The sequence below is a fragment of the Myripristis murdjan genome, chromosome 18 (genome assembly GCF_902150065.1).
Source record: "Myripristis murdjan chromosome 18, fMyrMur1.1, whole genome shotgun sequence".
In the NCBI taxonomy this organism is placed as follows: domain Eukaryota; kingdom Metazoa; phylum Chordata; class Actinopteri; order Holocentriformes; family Holocentridae; genus Myripristis; species Myripristis murdjan.
The window spans coordinates 24,905,324-24,931,724 of NC_043997.1; the positions used below are offsets into that span (position 1 = coordinate 24,905,324).

Consider the following 26,401-nt stretch of genomic DNA (forward strand, 5'->3'; position numbering starts at 1 on the left):
GGAAACTGGGAGGAGAAGCAGCATTATCGAAGGGTTGGGGCGAAGAGGCTGATTCAATTCCTTTAAAAAATAAAGATTAAAAATAAAAATAAAAAAAGAACCCAAATAAAAAGGAATGAACCCATACCTTGGTTGTTTAACGTCAGGTGCGCCAGACCTTGAAAGGGAAAGAACAGAAAAAAAGAACAGAAAGAGGAAGAAAAGAAGGTCATAAAAGGCACGGGAAGAAAAAAAGCATTGTCACAACGTTGGACTGCAGTTTGTGACAGACATCCTGGGGCAGACTTGGATGTCAGAGTTCAAATCAAAGGTAAAAAACGAGAGAGAGAGATAGATAGATATAGAGAGAAGAGTAACAGAAAACAAGCAAACACTTCTTGAGTGAGGTGTGGGGGGTTTAGAAAAAAAAGCATTTTCATTTGGCGCAACCCCCGAAGGCTATTGCTCTCACAAATGCTTTTTTTTCCTCTGGAGTACTTATGGAACACAGAGAGAACTGTTTGGCAGAAAAGACCTGAGCTGGATTCTGCAATTCCTACTGTACACAAATCATAGAAAAAAGAAAAGAATCTTGCTGTGCAAGGTCTCGCATAGAGAGGGTCAAAGATAAGCCAGCAAACAACGCTACAGGAAAAATTCTTCGTCGTGTCAGAAAAGGCCCAGAGCCAAAGATTATTCCAACACAGATAAATGTGTAACATCACAACAATAGCCTACAAAACTGCTTTAGCTTATGGCATTGTACACGTATCTGCAAAACTGAAGATCAATATATTTCAGTGAAAAAAAAAGGATAACAAAAAAAAAAAGTCCAACATAAGCTCCTGCTGTTGTAGGTCAACTGTATTTATTGACTAATGCCTGAATCACACAAGGATGCCCGGCAAGCATTTGACAAATGGCGACATGCAGGAGGTGGCCATGGTCAGCGCCAACCCAAACAAGCACAAATCGTCACGATATGATAATATGGTAAGGTAAAAATTGTATTAAAGCTTTAGGAAGTGTTTCGCAATGATAGCAGACATACTTTTAGTCCTGATTTCACAAAATGTTGCAGGCAGCAGCTATAGATGACCACAGATGTTGTCACTGGTTTTCATTTCGGCGCTTTATTTACACAGGTTTAGTGCAGATTGAATCGTATCAACATCTATTTAACGTCAAAAGTGTTTGCTGGGATAACACAAGCTGAGAGATTCAAAGAACAGCTGTCTTATTCAACTACGATGCACAAAACACTTCATCCCCACCGGTAGCCAATCACAGCACAAAAAACATCCCCAAAGCAATTACACTTTCCGAACTGTCACAGAGGTAGCCATGAACAGCCAACACTTTTCTGACATACATTTAAATATCTCAAGATCATTTCAAATCCACTCTTTAAATTCACTATTGTATCCAACGGGAACAAAAAAACAGAACAAATACTGTAGGCCTCTCCTTTTTCATTGTTTTATCCTCAAGAAACACATAATCACAGCCCGTGTTTACATGCATAATCCAACATTACGGTGACTATGGGAATACTGGTCATAATATTTCAGTCAAACAATGTTTAACTGATTAGGGTCATTTTGGGGTATTCACACAAAGGTTAGAGCATGTGGAGCAGTGATTGTAGTACACACAATACTGGTCATTACCATTTCCCACCACTATTTTTGATTATATCCAGCCTCCATGCTTCTTTGGGTAAGTTACACAGGAGCAACAGAAGCATCAAAAGAAATGGAGTTCATGACAGGAGGGAGATTATGCATTTGTAATGCAGAGCTGATTTATTTAGTGTACAAGATGCTATGAAAAGAGGAATATTCCTAGAATATTTTCAAATAATCACCTTAATTAAATGCCATACTTTCCTGACTCCATAGACAGAATTTTGGCACTAATAGCAAATGGCTTAATTCAAGAGCTCAACACATGAACTATTTGCTGCACAAAAGACCCTAAGACTTGAACACATTTGCACCACCTCTGGTTGCAAGGCTGGTCGAGTTTTTGAAATCGTCTGCAAAATGTGCGAGCCATTTCTTTTGTTGTTTCTTAACACTGTACTATTAATCTACAATTACTCTGACCTTGTATTTAGAAAGAAATCAAGACGGTGTGCGCCCGCTGGTTTCACCGTGGCTGACGCTCATCAAATCAGCGGGCCTGTAATCTCGAGGAAGAGTTTGGATGGTAATCATTCAGATGGGGACTTGCGATGACTCAAACACAGGCTGTCGATTAACCTCTTGAATCAGTGATGAACAAAAACTGTGATTTCAGATTGCTGCCCGCGCAGTTATCTGCACCGTCAATAACGGGACCGGGAAAGGTGAGGGACAACCTCTGTCGCAGCACCGACACATAATCAACTCTGGGTGGGATACTAGGCAGCAAATTACACTGACACAATATGGGCATGATAGTAACCTAACTGTGACTCGATTTCCACTCACTGACTCAAAAAAATCATACACATGAAAAATGTATTGAAGTTTGAGAGTAAGGAGAGCTGTTGGTCAGTGGGAAATACACTAAGGTATTCCCAAATTCAGCGACTAATTTGAACACTAATGAGTGTAAAAATTAATAATAATAATAATTAAAAAAAAAAAAAAAATATATATATATATATATATATATATATATATATATATATATATATAAAGCATGGCTGTCCAATTCATTGTCAAAATGCCTTTAAAGGTTTGACAATGAGTTTCAATCAAGCAGGGCAAGTGTTCCATTTTCCATTTTTATATTTACAGCCAAAAACACTATTAGGCTATAGGCTATTTTTGAGGGAAAAGATAGTGACTGAAATATCCGAAAAGAACAGGAACAGGCGCTCATATTGTATGCAGCCTGAACGAGCAAAACAAACGCCTATACTGCTGCCAGCCAGCAGGCAAATCGGAATGCAAAGACCACAGAAGCTCAAATGACTCTTGACTACAAGCTGTCTTTATTGTCCTCTCTCCTAATAACATCTGTGATTCAGGTGCAGAGGAAATGTACAGGCAGAGTGTTGTATTTATCTGGCTGCAGTCCGTTTCCTGCCGGCCCTTTGCAGGGAGTCCAATCATTCTCACTCTGCCTCCCTCTGTTTTTGTTCCTTCCCTCATAATCCATTAAGGAGATAAGGCGAAGCCTCCTGCAATGAAACAGAACGGTGCTGTCGGTGCATACCAAATCATTCATCCCTCCATATCCAGCTACAGCAAGAAAAAGAGACAGTGGTGTACTTTTAAGGGAGAAGAAGATGAGACATAAAAAGAAGAAAAGAGAAAAAAAAAAACAAGCCAAAGAGGAAGGGTAAAGGGAAAATGAAGTGTGACAGCAGTGGTGGCGGCAAGTGGCATCTTCAGAGCTAGTCCTAAACCAGAGTGGTGCAGGCAGGGTGGCAAAGGAAAAGCCACAACTGAGAAAAAAAAAAAAAAAAAAAAAAAAGGAATACTTCACTCATGGGTATCAAAGGGCGGAGCTGTGAATCTGAAAGTTTGATGCATGGTGATTTGATGTATGCACAATCACCAACTTTCTCTTTGCAACACACCTCTACCAGCAATGGAACCCACACATCACACACATACACACGCACACACACACACACACACACACACACACACAAAATATGTTGTCTTGGCAGAGGCATGAGGTGCCAGACTACAAATGTGCCAGATCATGATCAGGTTGTGATGGCTTTCACTAGGCAAGTGGTTTCAGTGGGGTAGTGCTATGATTCCTGGGACCGGTAGCCTGTGTGTGTGTGTGTGTGTGTGTGTGTGTGTGTGTGTGTGTTTGGGGGAGGGTTAGACTGAAAATTGAAATTATTGATCACTATGTGGCAGGTAAGAACCAGCATACAACAGCTCCATCTCACTTAGCCTGTCACCTTTTTCCCCCTCAGTATTTGGAGCACAAATCAAATTAAACACAGCCACAAGCAGCATGCCTTCCCACACATATTGCGAACGTGATGAAAACCCGGCCCAAACTATGACTTTCCCCTTCTCTGGACATCTGAGCATTTGATTACATCCTTAATTCTGCGGTGAGTACAGATGGGAGTGCCTAACGGAACCGGTGCCGATCAGAGAGAGGCTCCGATTGGCTGGAGATGATTGAGTGGCAGATGGAGCCGGCTCATAATTCTGTCATTAGGAAGGAGAGACGTGCTTCCGTCTAATCTGGCTCACTCCTCTTCTCCTCTGTTTTTCTCCCCTCTCTCTTTTTACATCTTGTCTTGCTCCCTGTCTCCACATCCAACCCCTCCATCAGCCAGCTGCAGCTGCCTTCTGCTCTCCTCTCTTCCTTCCTTCTACTTCTTTCTCATGTGCTTTTAGGCCTAATGAAACCAAGCCGCTGCTGTGTCAAATTGCTCAAATTTCCTTGTCCCAAATTGCCTAGTTCATTCAAACATCTTTCAGCGGCGAGTGGCAACACACGTGTCCTGCCAGAGACTGTTTGTTAGAGGCAGAGTGAGGATCATCAGCTAGAGTTAGGCTGGTATACTGTAAGTTTGCCAGTAATGGGGCAAATAGTACTTTTAAATATTAGTACAAAATATTAGCTTTGCTTCATTGTTCCACAAAAGCCTATAATCTGAATTACCTTCACAGTTCACTGCAGCAACTGCTGGACATCAAATGAAATCTAATTTTTATCTACAATCCCCTTGATAGCTCACGCTCCTCGCACCCATCGACCCTCCATCTACCCACCATCACACTGACGACTGATCAGATCATATTCATGTCACCCTATATGAGGTTTTCTCATTGGTACAACATCTAATCTATGTTTCCGTTTCTGGTGTTTCCCTACATCGTCGCATTGTCATGGTGTGGAGATTGTGTAGTAAAACTCTGACAGAATGCCTATATTGGACCTTGTGAGGCACGATACATTTTGCGATGTTCAGCCAACGTGTGATGTTAGGTCTACAGCCGACATCAGGCCAACGTATGTGTGCTATCCAGGTCCTTCCAACGACATCAAAGAGACAACACAGAGGCAACAACAGAGAGTAAGCAGTGAACCTTTCTTTGAAGGTCATTATGTTGATGTACTGAATATCAAATACAGTAATCTTAGAGTGACTCCTGTCAAACATATAAAGATAAATATGTCTTTTTCGAAAATAAAATGCATCAGAAAACGTCCTATCCTCCTTGTCTTGTAATCAACGTTCAACAGGTACGTTCTTGAACGACCTTGTCAGAAATCCATCCTTCACAACACTCTCAAAGCAACATTCACAGAGCATGATGAGCCTCATCACTCCACATGCACAAACACTCACACACACACACACACACATGAACAGATGTGCTGGGTCTCAGGGTGGGAGCAACAACACACACTTGGAGGAGACAGAGAAGAATGGGAGTCATCATCATTATCCCTCTCTCCCCTCCCATCCTCTCCTTCTCGCCTCACCTCCTTTCCTCTCACTTCCTCTATCCCTCGTTCATCAGATGGACACGCAGACCAAGTCAGGAGCAATGTGTTTGCTTTGCGAGCCCCCCCTGTGGTGCCGGGATGGCATGTTAAATAGCATCGTCCTCCAAGGACTCACACCAGCATATGGCCACTGCGCTTTGCGTACCTCCTGAAAGCACATGCCATATTGATGCAAGAGCCACTCCCTCCAAAATGATCCCTTGCTTTCTGGTTCCAAAATGGTGGACGTACAACAGCGGTAAGCACATATTCCGCGGATACTGCCTTTGATGACTTCAGCGGGAATGAGCGAAATGCAAGAAATATCAAAGTGTATAAAAGTTATGAAGTATAAAATAAGAACAATAAATGTTTTTATGTGCAACTCATTGCTCGGTGCACCCTTGGCTTGAGGAAATAAAGCTGCACAGTATCCAAAACGTTTGGCACGTCCACAAATCACCTGCTTTTACTACACCTCGGCATGGATAAAGCTTCACAGCGTAATCATCGCTGCTGTTTCCCACTTTGGACCCCCCAAACCCCCCTCCCCCCAAAAAATAAAATAAAATTAAATTTAAAAAAAAGTGTAAGTGTGGTCCTTGTGGGCTGGGAAACGAACCCGAGCGATTTGTAAAAACATTTGTTTAAAAGATGTTGGGAAATGGTTTTGACTGAATGTGAATAATATTCATCTCAGTGGGCTGATCTATAATGCATAGTGTCTTTGCACAGCTTAAGTAATATAGAGGCTCTGGCAGAATTTAAAGTGTTTTAATAATTTACTGTAGCTATCTCCTCTATGAGGGAGAGAAGGGGGAGGTAGTGGTAGGTAGAGGATAAGACGCACTCTAAAAACACACAGGCATTGATGGATTGATATTAAAGGCTTTCATGTCTTTGCATGCCTTTAATAATTAAGACAGGGCGTGCCCCGTTTCAAAAGAAGAAAACATGTTAAGTTCCGCTCTCTAACATCAAGTGAAAAGCTTGTTCACTGGGTCCACGGCGGCTAACCAACAGTGCTGAGTCGTAGGCTGCAACTCCCTGTGATTCTAACTCAAGATGAAAGGCCCGTAGCAAACACAGCCTGCACTAGTTTCGCACATAATCTGTATTACAGCTATTTCTAACAACCATCCTCCTCGTTTCCACTGCTCTGCCAAGCATCAAAATGCCTTATTGATATTTCAAAAAAATGGGACTGTAGCTAATGCTGCCGAGATGCTGACCTCAGGTCTGCAATGGCTCTGATTCAAACAGACTTACGCGTCCACTGGAATGGCTCTGATCCATTGATCCCTATGGTCAATAGGTTAAGCTCTTGTCAATGCATCAAAAGTTATTGAGTCCGTGTTTCCTCCAGCTGAGTGGTTGCCTCTAAGAAAAACACCTAGCTGCTCTAGGTCATCTCAGTGTCTTTTCTTTTATAGAGTCCATTAGGAGGTACAACACCAGTAACCATGCAGGTCCCCTGTCATTCATCTATACATCTATTCGTCCTTGAATACTGTACAGAACAGAAGCATAATTACATTCCAACACAAAAGCCTCTTGATTATCTAGTTACTATAGCTACTAAACGTCCTTCCCAACAAGTGAAAAGAGCAAACATTGATTTAACTTTCTAAACAAGTCTTATTGAGTTTGAAGCAAAAGTATATCTGTAGTTCATTTACACAATGGCAAATGAAAGGTGGGACCAAATTCCATCCACTTTTGCCTCCATCCAGTGGCAGCATGTTCATTACAGGATTTATGTTAAGCTTTTAGTTGCTCTTCATACTTTATCCCACATTTCAGACCAGTATTATGAGCTCATGTAACAAAATGTAACATGAGATCCTCTGACTTGGCGCTCTTGGTTGTTCGTAAATCCAGGTTTAAGACAAAAGGAGACGGAGCTTTTCCCATCATGGCTCCAGGTATTTGAAATGCCCTGTCTTCAGAGATGAGGCCAGAAAAATCAGTAACCTCCAATAAATCTATTCTTAAAATGCCCTCTAACGATTTCTTATAACTTCTTTAATTGTATGTATTTATGAATACCATTATCACAGTTTTTATTAATGTATGTCCTCCTTCTTTGAAGTTAATATTATTCGAGCACATTATCATCTTTGTTTAATAAACTTCTATATAGGATCATCATTAATTAGATGATTAAGAAGATCCTTTATAATTGCATTTAGGGCCTGTTGATTTTCATTTTGTTGGCAAATTAGCAAAGATTTCCACTGTTGGTGCAGACTGTGATAACAACTTTTAAAATCAATGTGCAGGCTTTATGTGTGGTCTTACATGTATCCACATAATGCAAAGGATTTGTACGTATTGATTCAAATCTGTCAGTTTAAGACCCTGATAATCCAGGAACAAAACACTTTTAATACTTTAACAATAATGGATGCAATACAAAAGTGCACAGGATTTATTTATGGAGAAAAGAGTAACTGGGTTTTTCTGAACAAACTAAACTTTCCATATTATTTAGTTACATATTCAGTTTTAAAAAAAAACTGTTTTCCTAAAAACAATTGAAAAAAAAAAAAAAAAGACAGAAATCAGCTAGTGGGATGAGATAATCCCACTTCTTTCCATTGCAGTTTCACTTGTTTGAGGAGTTATCCACTATTTTCCTGCATAAATATGTTGAAACAAGGCAGAATAAGACATATCAGCCTGCTATTCTCAAGAAAATGACTCTTGATTCTCTTTGATTCTCTTTGATTCTCTCTTGATTCAAGAAAACTATGGAAACAAGTTGATTAGCATTGGAAACAAGTGAAATTAACCCACTGGCAGATATTTTACCTTGTTAAAAAAAAAAAAAAAAAAAAAAAAACAAGCTTTGTGAGACTAGATGACTTGTTAAAATGAGATTTTTTTTTGCAGTGTGTGTCATGGGACTTGAAATAAATATAACTATGAAACAAAATGCTTGATTGACTGAGTCTTGACGGGCTGTCTTCATTCACATGATCAACATTTAAACTAGAAACTGCAGTTTCAGAAACTTCAGAATATTTGTAAAGGGATACCACAGTTAATAGAGGTGCATACCCTCGTGTCACCCTCGTGCCAACTCGTGTCTCTTCTCAATTTTTCAGTATCTCTACACTGTAGTCTATGCCAAAAAAATTATAAAAATGAATATTCGTTCGTGCTTGCTTCTTAGGTCTGAAGATTTTTGGTCCAGAATTTCAATACATGTCACTATTTCAAACACTGACAGCCTGCAGGATGACCTAGATTCTCAAGGTACCCAGATTAAAAAAAAAAGAAAAAGAAAAAGAAAAAAAAAGCTCTCCTCCTCTTCCACTGTTTCAAAATTCTCTTCTTCCTGTGTGTGGATTAAGTGTGTGTGTGTGTGTGTGTGTGTGTGTGTGTGTGTGTGTGTGTGTGTGTGTAAGCATGAGCGTGCATGTGATTTCCTCAGGAATACCGCTGGGAACTGTTGACCCCAGGCAACGCACTTAAGTTGAGCGAGGGAAGCATTAAACCTTTATGGTCACTTTCCCCTTTATGCAGCAGCAACAGCCATCATCTGTCAGGAGGCTTGCACTAAGCTGTTTGGAAGCCCGTCAACTGATGTGATTTACAGTAGCATTCAGAGTTACGGCTTGCCTAGGCAGAGCCGCACAACATCATAATAATTAACTCTGCACAAGCCAAGGTTTGCAAACTAAGTGCATGCGATCCAAGAGGCAAAGGCTGAAGCCATATTTCACCAGGTTCTTGTTCCTCCAGATGTTTGCAGCATCTTTAAATGACAAGCAGTCATTACTTTGGTCTGAATGAAGGCACTGGCACAACATAACACAACAATAAAGACGCTCAGTGGAGATTGTAGCTTTTTATATTTCCTCTGTTCATTCCCACTAGAGTCTGTATCCAAACCAGAACTTTATTTGGGCAAATTGAGTGTCTCTGCATTGTTCTCAATTAATCAGAAAGAGATGCTCTTCTCTGTTGTAGCCCCATTATGATTCCGGCTGATAAGACAGGTGTACTTTTACATAAAAGCGGTATGCCTAGTTCAGTTTTAAATTAGAGTGAAATTAAACCATTTCTCATTTTGCTTGGGACACCCTGGAGGTTCAGATCCTGCTACACTATGTACTGATGGTTTTTCTTTTTTAAAATTGGATGTATAAAATAGCTAATACAAATCACAGAACTATTATAACCTTGTATGTTGGATGTCTCTCTGTGTATTTGTGTGTGTGTGTGTGCACACCTACACGCATGCAATAAGCTGTACCCCACATTCTTGAAATCACCGTGTGCTCATTTTTCCGCAGCATGGTGGCAAAAAATCTCTTATCATGATATCGCGCTCCCCCACCTTTCCTAATGAATTGCATGAAGCTTGGTGAATCACACATTTTGTTCATTAAAACACAGCTAATATGTCATGGGATATGTCTGGGAAAAAATAAATTGGAGCGTCTTGGAGATTGGCAAGCAGTAGAGATCTGAACAGTTGCCGTTTCATCTTAATTAAACAGTTCATAAATAAATAGGACCTCCGTATGTCGAGCCAGATAGCTTGGACCAATTTCTCTGTTTTAGCCATCAACGCGATCACAGAGAAGGGGTTCGGATGATTTCTTCACTTATGCCGATTTACACTTGACAGGCTGAAATATATTCAGAGGAGCGACTGTGTTTTACTCTCACTATATAAAGACAATTGTCATTCACCTCAAAGTAGAGGCCACTGATGAAGCAAAATGCCATAATAAAGCACACAAATTGTCCTCTCATGCTTTACAATCACTGTAAATCATCTAAATCTCCAGCAGTACCATCTTCTTTCTATCCAGCCGCTGTGTCTACTCTCTTCCCCTTTCCGCTTCCTTTCAGTTTCAAGGCTGAAAGAGCCATTTTAGGGTTCAGCCTTTCGTCTGTGAGGTCAAAGCTAATCATTAGTCCCCATGGAGATCTGGGATCCTCTCTCCGAGTATCCATCTGTGCTTTGTCTCCTCTTCCTAATTTTCAGCTGTCAATGCCGCAGATGCATCCCGCCGACCCTTCTCTCCACCCGTCCATCCGCCCTCCTTCCACAGCCAATTTCATACAGCGAATGCCTCTGATTGCCACTTCAACGCTCGACTCATTACGGAAGCTGAAAGTGAGGAGTGGGCTGTGAAATGATCGCCTCCCTTTGCAATCGTTTCTCGTGACGCTGAAGCTGTGAGAGTGGATGAGCGACAGGAACAAGGAAGGAAGGAGGGAGGGAAGGGAGGGAGACAGAAAGCCAGGACACCCCTCAAGTGGTCTAGCAGGTGCAACTTCTTCATGTGTGTTTGACTGTTCATCTCGACAGTCTTCACGCTTTGCCTCCACATTTAGTTTCATATTCAGTTTTAGTTTACTTAAAACAAGTTAAGACTTTCCACTTCTTGAGTATAAATCCAGTAAAATCCAGATTCTAACAGCATTGCTCGACACAGGTGTCGATATTTTGAGTCAAGGCAGAATAAGCCACATCCACTAGTTTCAAGAGAAAGACTTAATTTGAGGAAATGCTTGAAACAGGTTTGTTTGCACTGGAGGCAAATGAAATCATTTTACTCTCTGTCTGCTGATCTGTTCACATTTGATAATACAATTTTACAACTCAGCGCTAAATTAAATGACTTGTTAAGATGGATATGTTTTGGGAGCGTGCTCGCTCTGTGCTGCAGCCTCCAAAGAGCAGAAGTAAAACCATGCCAGTGAGAGAGAGACAGAGAGCGAGAGGGGGGAGAAAAAAAAAAAACCCTGCTGGTCCTCGAAGCCATGGAAGCTCAAATCGGAGGCAAAGTAATCCACAGGGACATCAGTGCAAAATAGCACCTTGCCTTGAGCATTTGTTGATGTTTAATGCTTCATTTTTTTTTACTTTATCATTTTCTCCCCTCGATCGGCATTTAGGAGCTCATGTTGTGTTCCTCTGCGCTAACGGCGTGGCAGTTAACTGTATTTCTGCGTTAGTAAAGGAAAAAAAAAAACAAAAATGTAATGAGTGTTTTTCCTGAAAATGTGGCCCCCCTGTGATGTTTTGACTGGGCGACTCCCTGTCTTGTGTCAGGGCACAAGTCTCAGCAGGTAAGTACAACAACATCCCATAATGGAAAATTAATGTCTTCCAACTGAGACGGCGTGCTAACTTCATCTAGCTCATTGGGCCGGGTAAACACCATTAGACCATGGAATCTGCAGTGCTACAGGAAGTTGAGTCATTTGAGAGGGAGTTGGGTAATTATGGCAAAATTAATGGAAATTGTGTAACAAATTTATTCATAATTCATGTGCCTACTTTGTGAGCGTGGCATTCCCTTTGTGGGGAAAGATAGACAGCTTGATGTAACTCGGTTTGAGTATGAAGCAGTCCCAACTGATGTATTCTCTGCGCTCATAATAGCATTATGATAGTTCTTTTCTGCGTGGAGCTGAATAAAATCTGCTGCAGAGGATCCTTGAACTCGTGTCGGCACTCAGACACCACGCTGTATGCACTGCGCTTCAAAACATCAGGCTTCACAAGTCATTTCTTTACATACTCAGGCTTGAAAGCTTGCATTCCTTAAAGCGAGGGGAAATTGTTGGCCAGTTATTCGAGCTAACTCTCTGTGTTTCCAATGCAATTTCGCTTGTCTCAGGAAACATGAAGTAAGGCAGTTCCATTAGTGTCAGCAAATGACTGAAAAGACAGATCTGGAAATGAGTTTATTTGTATTCAAAAGAGTTGGAATTACCTCCAGTTCTTCAGTTATTTTAAGAAAAATAAGACTTTAAAAATATAGAGTGACAATTTTTTTTTTTTTTTTTTTTTTTTAAATTGATATTTCACTGTTGTGTAGGACAGTAGGACAATCTTCCTCTCATTGTTACTGAGAGCTGGATACTGGCTGGATGCTCCAAATGCTAACTGTTAGCCTCCTGCCACTGAAAAAAAAAAAATAAATAAATAAAAAATAACCCACTCAAAGGAGGTTTAACATCACTTTAAAAGTGTCACTTTCCGAAACTAAATTGCATACACCTTCTGAGTGCTGACAGTTTTCCTTAAATTACCATTTAAAACTGTATTTTTCCCTCGTATCACCATCTAGAAAGACATGTTAACCTCTGCACTTCCCGTATCACTCCACACCAGAGGAGCAGTGGCCACCGCAGAGATGAAAGTAGATCACTTGAGTTTGCTATTGATTATTTTCTTTAGTGAACACAGGTGCGCCTATTTTTAAGAATAATAGACAGTGGAAAGTCCACCTCAATGGCAGGAGGCTAACAGTTAGCATTTGGAGCATCCATTAATATAAGCACAGAAAAGCTGCCTTAAAAGTAAAAATGTGGTTTTATATATAATATGTGTAACTATCCATGACAATGTCAGAAACATGGCCACGATAAGTAAGAAGTACCCATTATAAAATAATAATAATAATAATAGCTATTATTATTATTGATTAAAAATAAAAGAAACTATTGAAAATGCAGCATCTCTTTCCCCCTCTCATTTCTTGTTTTGCTGAAGACCCACAACAGAGTGTCAGGGCCGGCATGACATCAGTCACTGGGAAAAACGACAAGTTGTTCCGAAGACATGCCAGTGCCTTGTTTAGTCTCAACCGCTGAGCAAAAAGCCCTGCTGCTTACTTTCATCTCGCCAAACTCTAATTAGGCAAACTGAACAAATACCAGCGGAGAGAAAAGTCCTCTGCATATTCAAACAAAAGGGCTCCTGAGTTCGAGCGAGCAGAAAGAGAGAGAGAGGGAGAGAGAGGGAGAGAGAGAGAGTTGATCACAAGAAAATTAAACGGCACTGAACCTTGTAAACAAATATTTCAACAATGTTAAACACAATGTAGGAGGCGTCTGTTGCTGCTGTGCTGTGAAATAGCCGAGCTTTGTTTAGAGCCGTATTTCATGTATGATGGGCCCCGGGAAAAAGCAACACGCGAGCGCCAACAATACGGCGGCTTTAAACTAAAAAAAAAAAAAAAGCGATAGATTGAAAACAAGCAACCCAAAAAATGTGGGGAAAAATAACAATTATTATTTGTAACTATTCTTCTTCCTCCTTTTATCATTACTATTATTGTTGTTGGTATTATCATCATCATTTAATCGGTTTAAATGTAACCAGTGGAGGTGAGTGAGGATTTTTGCTTCACTTAACAGGTTGAACAGAGGCCATATTTCCGCGCCACATCATCCCAGCTGCCCAGAGACGGCTAAAGCCCTTTATTGCCTTCATTAATAATTTTTCCCTTGCCAATGTGGAGCATTCCACCTTGAAGTGTCAGCTATATTTCCCAGAAATATACGAGCGCCTGTGTGCAGACCAAGAATATGGAGGCGAAAGAGAACAGCCTGACAGAAATCCATTTTTTTTTTTTTGCCTGCCAACACGATAGAAACGGCTGTTTTTTTTTTTTTTTAATATTTGTTTTGTTTTTGTTTTTTGGTTTTTTCTTGAAAGTCACTCATCGGTTTTGAGGCCTTCTGTGGACGAATGCATTGAGATGCAGCAGCCTGACCCTTGTTGGCATGGCAACAGGCTCCACTATCTCCCCTACCGTGACGACGGCCATATTGGTGTATTCGCATTCTGCTTCGCATTCCTCTGCTTTCTTTTCTTGCTCTCTCTGTCTTCCTCATCTATTTATCATGTGCTCTCTCTCTCTTTTATCCCCTCTTTTTCTTTTCTCTTTCCTCCTGACCTTATCTTCCGCTCCCTCGGTTTCACACCCCCTTTTCCTTTGTCCTCTGCTCTCTGTCTTCCTCGGGAAGCAATTAAGTTGGCCATTGTGTGTTTTTAATACATTATCCGACCTAATATTTAGAGCTGTACCCTGAAAAGTCAAGGGGGATTTGCATTTGAAAAAAGGTTATAAAACCGAGTAAGTGAATCCGGTAATTATATTAAGGGGGCATTTGATTCAGCAATGATATTCTCAAAAACACTGTCATCTGGTTCGCTGCCAGCTGAGGTAAACTCAGAGATCCCAGGTATAGGTCAGTGGAATAACCCTTACCCTTTCATAAATCTTCGCACTGTGGTGAAATTGCCTTTGGGCGTAAATCCTTTATTACATAGTCCTGAACCCTGTAGCCCATTAAGTCCACATTACCAAGGCTGTATTGTTTCACTGTAAGCATTCTCTACGATAACAAGACTGATGAAGTACAGACGAGTGTAATGAACACAGACTCACTATTAATTTGCGTTTTATTATACCTTCTAAAACCAGCGAGTCAAAATAAGAGTTGTGTAAAATCCAAGTCGAGGGGAATCAACAGCCACATTTTAAAAAAGCGCATTTGCTGCGTGTTAAAAAGGCTTTTTACTCGCGGTTAAACCTCAAGATTTTGGGTGCTTCAAATAGAGATGGGGAAACATATTAATCATATCCATGTCTCTGGAACCGGGCTATCTAAAATAGCAAGAGAAACAGATTGGAGCAGCCTGTTACCCCTAGGAGTCCTCTGGAGACCAACACAAGCCTCAGGTGCTAAGAAGTTATCTCACAGCCACACCTGATATCTGTGTGTGTGTGTGTGTGTGTGTGTGCATGTGCAAACGTGTATCCTGCCAGCACCCTGTGGACTCCAATACTGTACGCACAATAAACCTTGCCACCTATCAGCGCCAAAACCACCACCACCACCACCACCGCAGTCATTTTGGCTAGTAGTTGTACGGTGTGGGATTGCTTAATCAGATAGGACCATTACGCTAGGCTCCACTGATCCCATCTGTCACGACTTCATCCACAGAGCCACCGCGCTGCGTTTGAGCCCCACGACAGCTCTTTAAGAAAACCACTCAATCTGTTCTCAGGGCTATTTTCGCATTCCTTGCATTTTCCCCTCAAAAAAAAAAAAAAAAAAAAAAAAAAGTGCAGCCAAAGGTGGTTTGACGCAAAGTGACATTTTCACTTTGACTGAGGGTGGAGTGTAGGGGCTTTGGGGGGGTAGCCTGTTCCCCGCCCCCCCCAATCTGTGACCCCACTCTCCGCCCCTCTCCATCCACCCACCACCTCCACCTCCACGATGGGATCTGGCGGCACATCAGAGATGAACGCTGCTGCCTGAGTCACCAGCTACTTGGCGCTCGATCCGCTCTCCCCCTCTGCGGCAGCCGTTCCCAGCAGTGTGTGCGGCGCCGAATATCAGTCGCCTGCTGGATCAGCTCATCCCCAAGGAGCCGAGAGGAAACTGGATTAGTGGCTCAGAGAGCGCAAGAGACACTCAGATGTTGCCTGGAAGGCGGTATTGCCTCCCGAGGCGATGGTTATGGTCGTGGTTAAGGTTAGAATGTGCTGCCTTACAGGCAAGTTTCAGGGCAAAAAATTTACCACGGGCCAAGAGACAGGAATGCAAAAAGTGGAGGGAGGGGGGTCACTACTTGGTCACTGGTTTCCCAAGTTGAAGAGGGTAGATGAGGTTTTTAGGGCTGTACCCGAGGGTATCTTAGCTCAGTTGTTGAGTGTGCCACGTGATCCCATCCCTTTTCCTTAGCACTGTCTCAGGGGAGGCCCACAGTCTTCCTTTGAAAAACCTTAAAATGATAATCTGTGACATTCAAATATAAATAAATGTGCATTTTGCTACCCTATATCACATATTGATATATCAGAACAGTGATTCAGCCCTTAGCAAACTGATGAAATCTTTTCCATCTGCCCAACTATGCGCTTTGACCCCAATTTAGTAAAGCCTTTAATGTGTGCAATGACCAAACCTATGACTGTCAGTAACGCTCCAAGAAACTGTCCTGCACCAACGAGGAGTTTTAAAGCTGACTTTGAACACTGAAGCTGTTTCACTACCCCCTGATAGTTCTAGCAAATCTGGGTCTCAGTGTCAGGTAGGTCTTTATTGGAAAACGTCCTGTGGCATCCAGGAAGTGATGTGTTTCATATTTCCAGTTCCCTTAGAGTAAACAGAAGAGCTGGGTGGGTAGCATGAGCAGTGGTAGCTGCTGTGGTTAAAAAGGCAAAGAAATGCGCACAACCTCCAGATAGAAAGGAAAAAAGATGTCACTGTCCTGGACACAGCAGCGTACAGGTGGGAAGAGCAGTGCAAAAACACCACGGTTAGCATCGACAATGCAGACAAAAATATAATGCTAAAATAAAACAAGGATCCCGGGGATTACCACTTTAATCCACAGTGCTTTATGAATGCTAATGCGTCAACTGGAGGCGCAGAGACCTCAAATCCCCTGCGACTCCCTCCACTACTCTCCTTCACTTGTTAGAACTTCTTATTATGGGACACTATAAAACGCTTGATTCTGGTGATCCACGAGGGCGATAACATTAGCATGCGTTAAACAGTCAGCACGTGTACGCTGCCATGTCAGAGCCACCTAAAGACTGCTGTCGAGTGTCTGACATCAGGCCTCTCGGGATGAGGACGGTGCACGCGGCTAGCCTGGATCTTCTTGTCTCGCACAGGACGTACATAACTGCACACACACACACACATACACACACAGTATACACACTTAGACTTTCCCTCTCTAGCGCACACTCACACTCTCTTTCTATAGCTGTCTATTGTCAAGTCAGACAAACTGACCACAAGGTCACTGAAGTGCTAAATCCAATTATATGCAATTATCCAGTGCGTCTTATACCAAAGAAAGAGCTTTATCACAGAAGGGGATGAGGGGTGAAAATTGAAAGTGGAAACTGTGCTCTCAACGGGACGCGGTCCTTTGGCAATGAACTCTCCCCTGGTGGGACTCTTTAGGACAGTCTGTGTGTGGCATATGTGTGCGGTACTGATGTGTGCCTTTTAGCCCCTTTATTCCCTTATCCACTGGCCAAGGTAACACCAGCGCTTGTCCTCTTTTGTGGGGTGATGTCACACATAAGCGGTTTTCAGGCCAGCACGCTTGAAGAACAAAAATAACCTTGCCTCAACTAAGAAATGACGTAAGAATACCAGTCTAGTTAAAAAATATGAACTGACTAGAGTCTGAATAGCTGATCAACATGGCGGTGACACAGAGGTTGGTCAGATGCTGTTTGCAAACGATGCCTGAAATGCTGATGGACCGTAACATTCAACATCAGCGGCGTCCCTAGACATCTGGGGGCCCGAGGCAAAAGCAAACAAAAATCACCATTTGGGGACCCTCGTGTTTCACCAAGAATGACCTAAAAAGTTTGATCTCAGTGTCTGGACAAAATTCATTTTAGTTGTATTTATTTGTTTCATTTTTGGGGGAACTTTTTTTGGGGCATTTTTTTTTTTTTTTTTTTTAGTTATTTATTTATTTATATATTTTACAAAGTTATTGGGGCATTTTTACTGTAGTTTTTCTTATGATATAATTTTACATATATAATTAAAACAATATAACAAATAATATTCTGCTAATTTTCTTGCCAATGGTCTGGTAATTTTCATGAGCTGAAACTGATGTTTTATCTGTAAGTTGTGGTAACTTCTATATTCTTTTGAAAATTATAAAGTATTTAAAAGTACTACCTGATCAGGTGCAATGTGGCGTATATAACTTAGAGAATGAACAGAAAATTAATTTTGAACAACACTGAAAGCAGTGTCTTAGAAATAACCTATATTACAGTGATCCAGTTCAATCAATTTCCATATAAGCTTCTGTAATTAAAACTAATTGCTCAGCTAAAAGAGGCACCTCCAATTGAGATAAAGATTGATACTAGCTATAGTGGATTGGATCTGGATGAAAAAAAAAAAAAAAAAAGAGTCAGGCTGCCAAATCAATAACTGTTTCTGAGTATTTCATCAGTGTCAGTAACAAAAGCATATAATTAGAGCCGCTGCAGAAATACCAAAATCAATCAAGAGGTGTTTTTCGTTCAGGCTTATCATTGACAATTCAACCTTTTCCTTTATTTTCTATCTTTTCTATCTTTTTTCTTTTTTTTTAGTTAACAAGGTGGGCATGCAGCCTTGTCTGCATCCAAATTCCCTCACACGCTGCCGCCATGTCAGGATTCAGGTTTGTTTGCATTCAGCTCCTATAATGCCTCCTTTCTCTATTCCCCTTTCTGCACCTCAAGTATCTCTTTGCTCCTTTGTGTTTACTGAGAGAAGAGGAGCTCCAGGAGGATACGGAGGAGGCGGAAGAGTGATCAGTGTCGTCTCCACTTCATTTCTATGATCAACGGTGCCTCTCGGGGGCTCCGGCAAGCAGATCTGGGTACTCGGCGCTTCTGAACAGGCGCCATCTGCCGCTGCCATCCCCGAGGCAGGGCGACAAGCTGGGGCTGAGGCCCTACGCTGGTGTGATGGAGAGAATGTATGTGTGTGTACATGTGTGTATGTGCAAATCACCCTGAGAAAGTGGGTACGGCTATACATATTGATGAGCATCTGTGGCTCGCGGGGAGTGCTGGAGTCGAAATGCTTTTAGTGTTTTCACACAGTGGAGGAGGGCAATGCAACAGGTGTGTGTGTGTGTTGTGTTAGAATTCAAATGGTGCACTAAGATGATAATCATACTTTAAGGACTCATACACTGTGTATCCTAAAGGAGAAATCCAACAGTGGAAATAAAGAGAGTCTGGAAATGTGTTCATGCAGTGACAGAGTAGAATAATCACAAAACTACCCAGTTCTACCTCGATTTGTTCCAAACTGACCACAAACATAAAATGCACATCAACAACTGTGTACCAGAGGACCCCCCTCCCCACCCCAGAGAAGAACAGCCTGATATTGAGTGTTTATGACAGCAAATGGAAAAAGCTCCCACCCTATCTCTTTCATAAATTTGTAGCAATTTATTTCAAATATATATGAATAATTACTACAAATACAGTCTTCTGGATTATTGTTGTTGATTTATTTGCTATTTCTTGGCTATTTTTAACATAATTTAATTTTTTTTATTATTTTTACTATTTTAGTAATTTTCTTGAAATTTTGACAAATGTTGCTAATGTTCTCCTTTCCTCATTTTTTTTTTTTTTTTGGTTCCCTTTTTTCTTTTTAATGTAAGGGTTCCTACTCATGTAATTTAACTTTAAATATATAATGTTTTTGAAAAAGAAGTGAGTTCACTCAGGTCTCAAAGGGTTAAATCAAGCGTTGATAGAGAGCAGCAACATTACAGACAGCACAGCATACACACAGTAATGTGTCTATTTAAAGCAATGCAAAGTGTGTGCTTGAGTAATGTCAGCATCAAGAGTGTGTGTGCGTGTGTGTGTGCAGCCTCTGTGCTGATGTAGTTCAACAGTATGGATGTAATGGAGTCAGAATGCACCTTTATGAAGGTGTCCGATGCTGAAGAGAAATATTACGTGTGTGTGTGTGTGTGTGTGTGTGTGTGTGCGTGTGTGTGTGGGGTGCGGGCACACATATTGTTGCCTCTGGACATGCTGTATATAGGGGGAAATGTTCACATGATGAGTGTTTGTGTGTGTGTGTGTGTGCGTGTGTGTGTGTGCACTAGTGCATGCCTCTATACATATTACACAGACATTTCTATAATGATACAAGGACTCCCTTTGGATCTTGTGTGTATGCTGTGCTTTGTGTGTCCTTGTTTGTGTGGACACAATATGCATGTGTGTGTGGGTGTGTGCATGTGTGTGGTCTCCTCTCCTTATCTCCTTCTGCCAGGCCACTCCGCTCACACACACTCCAAAGAGCCTGTAGCTGTCATTCACGGCATCACACAGCCCTAGAAAATGTCACCATGAGCGGAGAGAGAGAGGGAGAGAGAGAGAGAGAGACAGAGAGACAGCAACACAGACAGAGAGAGAGAGAGAGAGAGAGAGAGAGAGACAGACACACAGAGAGAGAGACAGAAAGACAGCAACACAGACAGATAGAGAGAGAGAGACAGAGAGACAGCAACACAGCCAGAGAGAGAGAGAGAGAGAGAGACAGAGATGGGAGAGAGTGTACCCACACGCACGCACGCACGCAGGCACGCACACACACACACACACACACACACACACACACACACACACACACACACGCACACAGACACCTAAAGCACCCCTTTAGCACAGTGGGGGTGTTCAGTAGCACCTTGTAAGAATCTGTTTAAACGTACTGTTAACCAGGGATCCAATTCAAATCAACCATTTCAAAATCTAAAACTGCGACAATGTTCACAAATAACAGCACCTTGTGTTAAATAAGCCCCGCCCACCGCATTTGTTCTAATTTTGGCAACCAGTTATGGCAAAACACAAATGACTCATTCCAAATGGCTCGGTCCAAATATATTATAAACCCTTCACTTGCTGTCCTCACACACTCCAGATGACTGAGTGAGGTGCAATTTGAATCTCACAAGCAGTTTTGTCTTCTTAAAGTGCCGGTGGCCTTCCACACTTTTGTGACACTTTGCAGATAATCTGGCTCAAAGCTAATTTGTGGATTATTTTAAGTTTCCATTTTCATGCGTAAAACAAAGAGTGATGTATTTTCCTAAACATAAATCACGTTCATCAGAAACCATTTACCTTTAAATTGGCCCTTAAATGAACAAAATAAAGCTAAATGTCCTAACGACCTAAATCATGCAGAAACAAACTAATCTGAGTGACAGAGTGCAAGTGCAACTAAAATAGATATACAAACAACATTGAGAAAAAAAGGATAGCATAAAAAGTGCAAGTACACACAGTATATGATGTGCAAACATATGGATAGGGGAATATTGTGAGAGACAGGTTAAAGCTGCTACATGCAGAGTTGTGCTTTTGTCAAAATTAAAACCGCATTTAATATTACTATAAACCTATATTATAAACCGCATTGTTTTCTGACACAAAAGCCAAGGTGGACATGTTTTATTATATATTAATGTTTAATCTCTAGTCAGAAATAGAACATAAACATTATAATAAGCGTCTTTAGAAATTCATGACCACTACTTTGGGAAAGTGACCAAGCAACAGGCTGAAATAAAAATGTCAAACAGCCCTGAGGACCTTACTTCAGGGCAGATTTAACCTTACTAAATACAACACTGTACATTATTGAGATTGATTCTATTTGTATATTTACCGATTGCATTGGTTTTGTAGTACTAGGCTATGGTGTATTTATTCCTATTCAATGATGCAAGTGCTTGGGGGAGCGCTGCAAACACCCCGGGATGATGAATTCCTCTCGCCAACTGCACGGCCTCTTCAGGTGATGTAGACTCTTGTATCTGTCTGATCTGCATACTACCACCTCCTTAACTGTCCTCGCTGCCTTTGCAATGAAGCAGCGCTCTCTCTTTGTCTTTGTTTACACTTGGGCTCATCATCACTATGGTGACTCAACTTCAAACTTGTTGAAAAAAAAAAAAAAAAAAAAATAGAAAAAGGTGCTCCTGGCTGTTAAAAGCGCATACAGTGTTATCCCAGCCTTAATATGCATTTCTAAACAAACTAAAGTTAATACAGAAGAGTCTGTTAATTAAAATGTATTACTCAACACAGGGGGCTCAAATAAATTTGGGTCACACACTTAATAAACACCTACTTTAATCCATATTTTCAGGCTCTAGATGGCAGGAAATGGCGCTTAGACTAACCTAAGAATTCTAAATCGATTCAGTTCCCCAGGAGGCCAAACATAATACTCGCCTACGGCCTAAATCTTGACTCTGGATAACAACATATACACATTTCCACAAGGTAAGCCACAACACATTTGAAACGATGTGGTGGAAATGGTGGAAATGAAATAAAGTTGTGTATTACTTGCAAAGTAAAACAGATCTTCCAGTGGATTTCAAGCCAAATTCACTGGCACACAATTTAAAACGCGGTGTCGCGGCCGGTGGACGCCGCCTCTCTTCTCAGTGATGGCCTTGTGTGCTTATTGTAATGAAATGAAATGCTACAGATAGCACCTTTAAGAGCGTCACACTCAGTTGGGCATCATCCTCAGGGATTTAAATTGGAAATGTAACCCGGAACATGCATGTGACAAGAATGGAGAGTGCTCCATCCACATCCATATGTTTATCTCTCTTTCTGTGGTCTACCAGGTCTTAGCCAAATGGTATTTGTGCGATTGCCATCTTGCAGCGGCTGACAGCTTGCGTGGGGACGACACACAGCGGCAGTGGACGGCATTATAAATAAAAAGTGATTCCCATCCATTGCAACTGTCATGACAAGAGTTGTCTCATACCAGGCGAGGAAGGTAAGGAATAAACACAAACATACAGCACACAGAGACAGTGATTTATAGCCTTTTGCCTTCTGCATGCAGGTGCATGGGCAAATTTGTCCACACACACACCTATAGCATCCATACATATGTACAGAAAACATTAAAAAAGAAAACTGAAAGCAAAACTTTTATACCAGGGAAGGATGAATGCCTCCAGGGACATCTTCAAGACGGGGATCTGATTCGTCACATCCTCTAACTGCGAGTCACTTCAGTCCATCCCAAAAAAAAAAAAAAAAAAAAAAAAAAAGCACTTGCTTTTGGTTTCTGAGATCTTTCTAAAAGAAGGTTTTAGCACTTGTTAGTAATGCTGGTGGGGGAAAAAAGTGATAAAAAAAAAAAGGATGTCTGGGAAGAATGTGGCAACTTCCAAGCAGCTCCCTTACATTTTCACAAAAAATAGAGGGATTTAAATATGATTAAGACATACTTTTTAGCCTGGTTGATTTTAGGTTCAATTCAAGTTCAACTTCTGTTTCCAGTCTGGAGCTTTATAGGACACTGAAAATACTCCAAGTTTAGGTTAAACCTGAGAAGCTTCTAAAAAAAAATCTGAACTATACATTTGATGCCAATGCAAATTCTGAATACATTTCCATTCCTATCATTATGCGCTCTTCATACAGAGTGTACATGCTGGATGTGAGAGTGTTTAGCGCTGCATCGTGAGGCCCATGTCCCAGCCCAGCCTCATGTTTGTCACTGTACTGGATTAAAATATTCCATGTTTGTCGGTGATTGGACTAGACAGACAGTTCCATTGTAATCTCTCACAGTCTCTGGTATGTGTGTGTGTGTGTGTGTGTGTGTGTGCGCGGTGTGCATGACATGCCCACCTTCTGCTCACACAGGCACTCGTTAGCTGCTAGTTGTATCTGTGATGCAAAATACTGACACAGTTACTCCACCACCGCCAATGCCAGTGAGCAGGTAACATGGTCGTGATGTAGCAGTCGCCTTCAGACTTGCTCTATTACAGGGATTTGGAATGCTGCAACAGATTTTGGTAGATTATACAAGTGGTAAGGCTGATGGTTATCTTGTAATTTCAGTGTGAAATATTTAGAAGGCAACACTCTGCACCTGATTGTCTTTATCTCCTTCCAATTTAAATATAGACCTGAGTTCGTGAGCTTGCATGCCTAATCACACACACGCTTTTGCATGCACGTATACACACACACACACACACACACACACAATGAGTACATAAGTAGCAGCCGACTAACTGTTTAATTTCTCCAGTGGTTAATCCCCCTCAGCCCCTGTGTTAATACCACTAGGCATCACATCTGTTTTTGTGTCAAACACATATTGGGAACGCTAAATGCCTTTGAGTTTTCACTGGACTTTAAGCAAAACTGAATTTTAGCAGTGTTGGGTTGAATAGTTCCCTGGATGTGACACGAGTCCACATGGTGATGAAATATCCTCATTAGTTGCTCTATGCTTCCCTGGGCTGCTAACACAGAATACTGTATTTCTATCTCTCCATTCATTTTCATGGTGCGGTCAAACAGGTCCCAAAATAACACTTTTAACACTTTTAAAGTAGATTATCTCTTAATAGGAAAGGCAACAAGTCCTGGTACCGTTTTTTTGAGGAAATTAAATGATCGTCCTTGTTATTTCCCTATTTGAATTGGAAACTAGATCCAGTGGGTAGCATCTGTAGTCAAGTCCCACATAGTAACCTTGCACCAGGAGAAAAACAACCTGATAGTACTTTCACAAACAATTGTAATTACACACACACACACACACACACACACACACACACACACACACACGAAACGGATACCCAGACTCATTTTTTATTCAATTTTTCATGTTTATTCATGCACTAAAAGTGTCATTTTGGGAGCTGTTTTGCTGCACTATGGAAGTGAATATCAGTGACACAAATCCACTATTCTGGATTAGCAGCCCACAGGAGCACGGAGCAACTAATGAAGATATTTTGCCACCATTTAGACTCATATCACGTCCCGGTAACTATACAGCCCAACACTCTTCCAAAGTTCAATTTTGCTTTAAGCATCTCTCTAAATACCAATTGGAATTTTTAAAATACATTTTTTGGCATTTTACTTTATTCCATAGTGACAGCGGAGAGAGACAGGAAAGGAAAGGCAGGGGAGAGAGGGGGAACAACATGCAGCAAAGGACCCTGGCCGGAGTCAAGCCCAAGCCACTGCAGCTAGGACACAGCCCTGACACGTGGCCCAGGTGAGCCACCGGGGCGCCCCCAACTGGATGTTTTGCTTTCTTTCCATTGTTGCATCTTGTTGTGTTTTATGCTAACACTGGCTCAGCTAAGCTGTGATAGCAACACTTATCACAACTCTCTCATTCACTGTTCATTGTTATTCATTGATTCATTGTTGTGGCCATTTTCAATTTGGCCGCTCAATTACCAATTGCATGACTCAGGATCTAATTTTATACCATATCTCATAATTGAAAAAAAAAAAAAAAAAAGGGACACAACAGCTTTTGCTGTTCACGCTAATTAATCTGTCATGTGAAGGAAATTTAAAATCAAAATTGCAGCACTTTCAGCTGCAGTGTGAACACAGCCAGTATTTTTCTTAATAATGGCCTCTCACAGGCTTGATGCTGTCAGGGCAAGCCTGGTGCAGACAGGGGACAGATAAGATAAGACTCTGTTTATACAGTGAGAGAAGAACAAATCCCACATTAAGGACCTCACAGTTGACCGGTGTGTCAGATTGCCGAGTTGGCCGATCGTTGTCAAGATGTGGGGGGGTGTTTTCATCTTACTGTGGGGAGTACTTCACCCTGCAAACCAAATACCACCTTTCCCATTGGGGCACATTCCTCTCCATCTCTCTCTGGGCTTCACAGATAAGGGTTATGGAGAGTCCTCCTGTCCCTGGCAGAAATCTCTCCACTGTTCTTCCTGCCCTGCTCAGCTCCTTTCTCGCAAGGATTTTGTTGCAGATAAAAAAAGGGGGTTAAATGTTAAGGCTACTATGCACTGGGATATCTATAAAAAATCTCTCTTCAGTATATATGCCGTGTCATTAAAGGAACTGGAAAAAAATGAAGACTGGACAGATGAATATGCATCAGTTTCTGTGTTTGCAATGAAAAAGATACGGCACTGCATACGGTTGTCAGGAGTCAGGAGCCAGTGAGAAGTGGTGTAGACGCCGTGGGTGTCTGTGCTCCTTCTGACTTGGAAACATTAGTAGAAGCCACCTCTACAATAGACACTTTGATAGACACAGAGGCTACATGAGTTCATTTGCTAAGGAGGTGGTTTCTCTATTCAGTGTCTAAGTGTGGGTGAGTGCAGGCGCACAATGCATAATCACATCTTTCAAACCAAATTAAATGTGTGGGTTTTCAGAGGAGTTGTGTCTCTATATAATTTGATTTTGATCTGTAAGTTTATGCACATAAGACTTGATTTCAGATAAACCCCATCAGCCGCAGTGAGCTGAATATTCTGGAGCACAGGGTGAGGTTTTCTTTAATCAGGGCACAATCTTCAATCAGCAATGACTGAAATGAATTTGATTTGAAAAATACTGGCTGATTGGGCACTCATGGTGTGTGAGATTTGCTCAGCTCTTTGTATTAGCGTCCATTAGCTATTGAGCGTGCAGCACGAGGGCTAAGAAATGGAGGCGCACAAAGGCCATAATGGTTCTTAAGTAACCCCCCCCCCCTTTCTTTTTTTTTTTTTTTTTTTTTGGTTTTCAGAGAATTTTGTTTTTGTGAAACCGGGCTCACACTA

At 41.4% G+C, this 26,401-nt stretch overlaps 1 protein-coding gene across 1 annotated transcript in view; it reads right to left on the reverse strand.

Annotated features, from left to right (window-relative positions):
• Nucleotides 1-26,401, reverse strand: part of nrxn2b (neurexin 2b) — an 801,338-nt gene that overhangs the window by 592,629 nt on the left and 182,308 nt on the right. Inside the window, exon 3 of the mRNA XM_030076071.1 lies at nt 128-157. Within this exon, the coding sequence (XP_029931931.1) occupies nt 128-157 (30 nt within the window). The remainder of the gene's footprint in view (nt 1-127; nt 158-26,401) is intronic.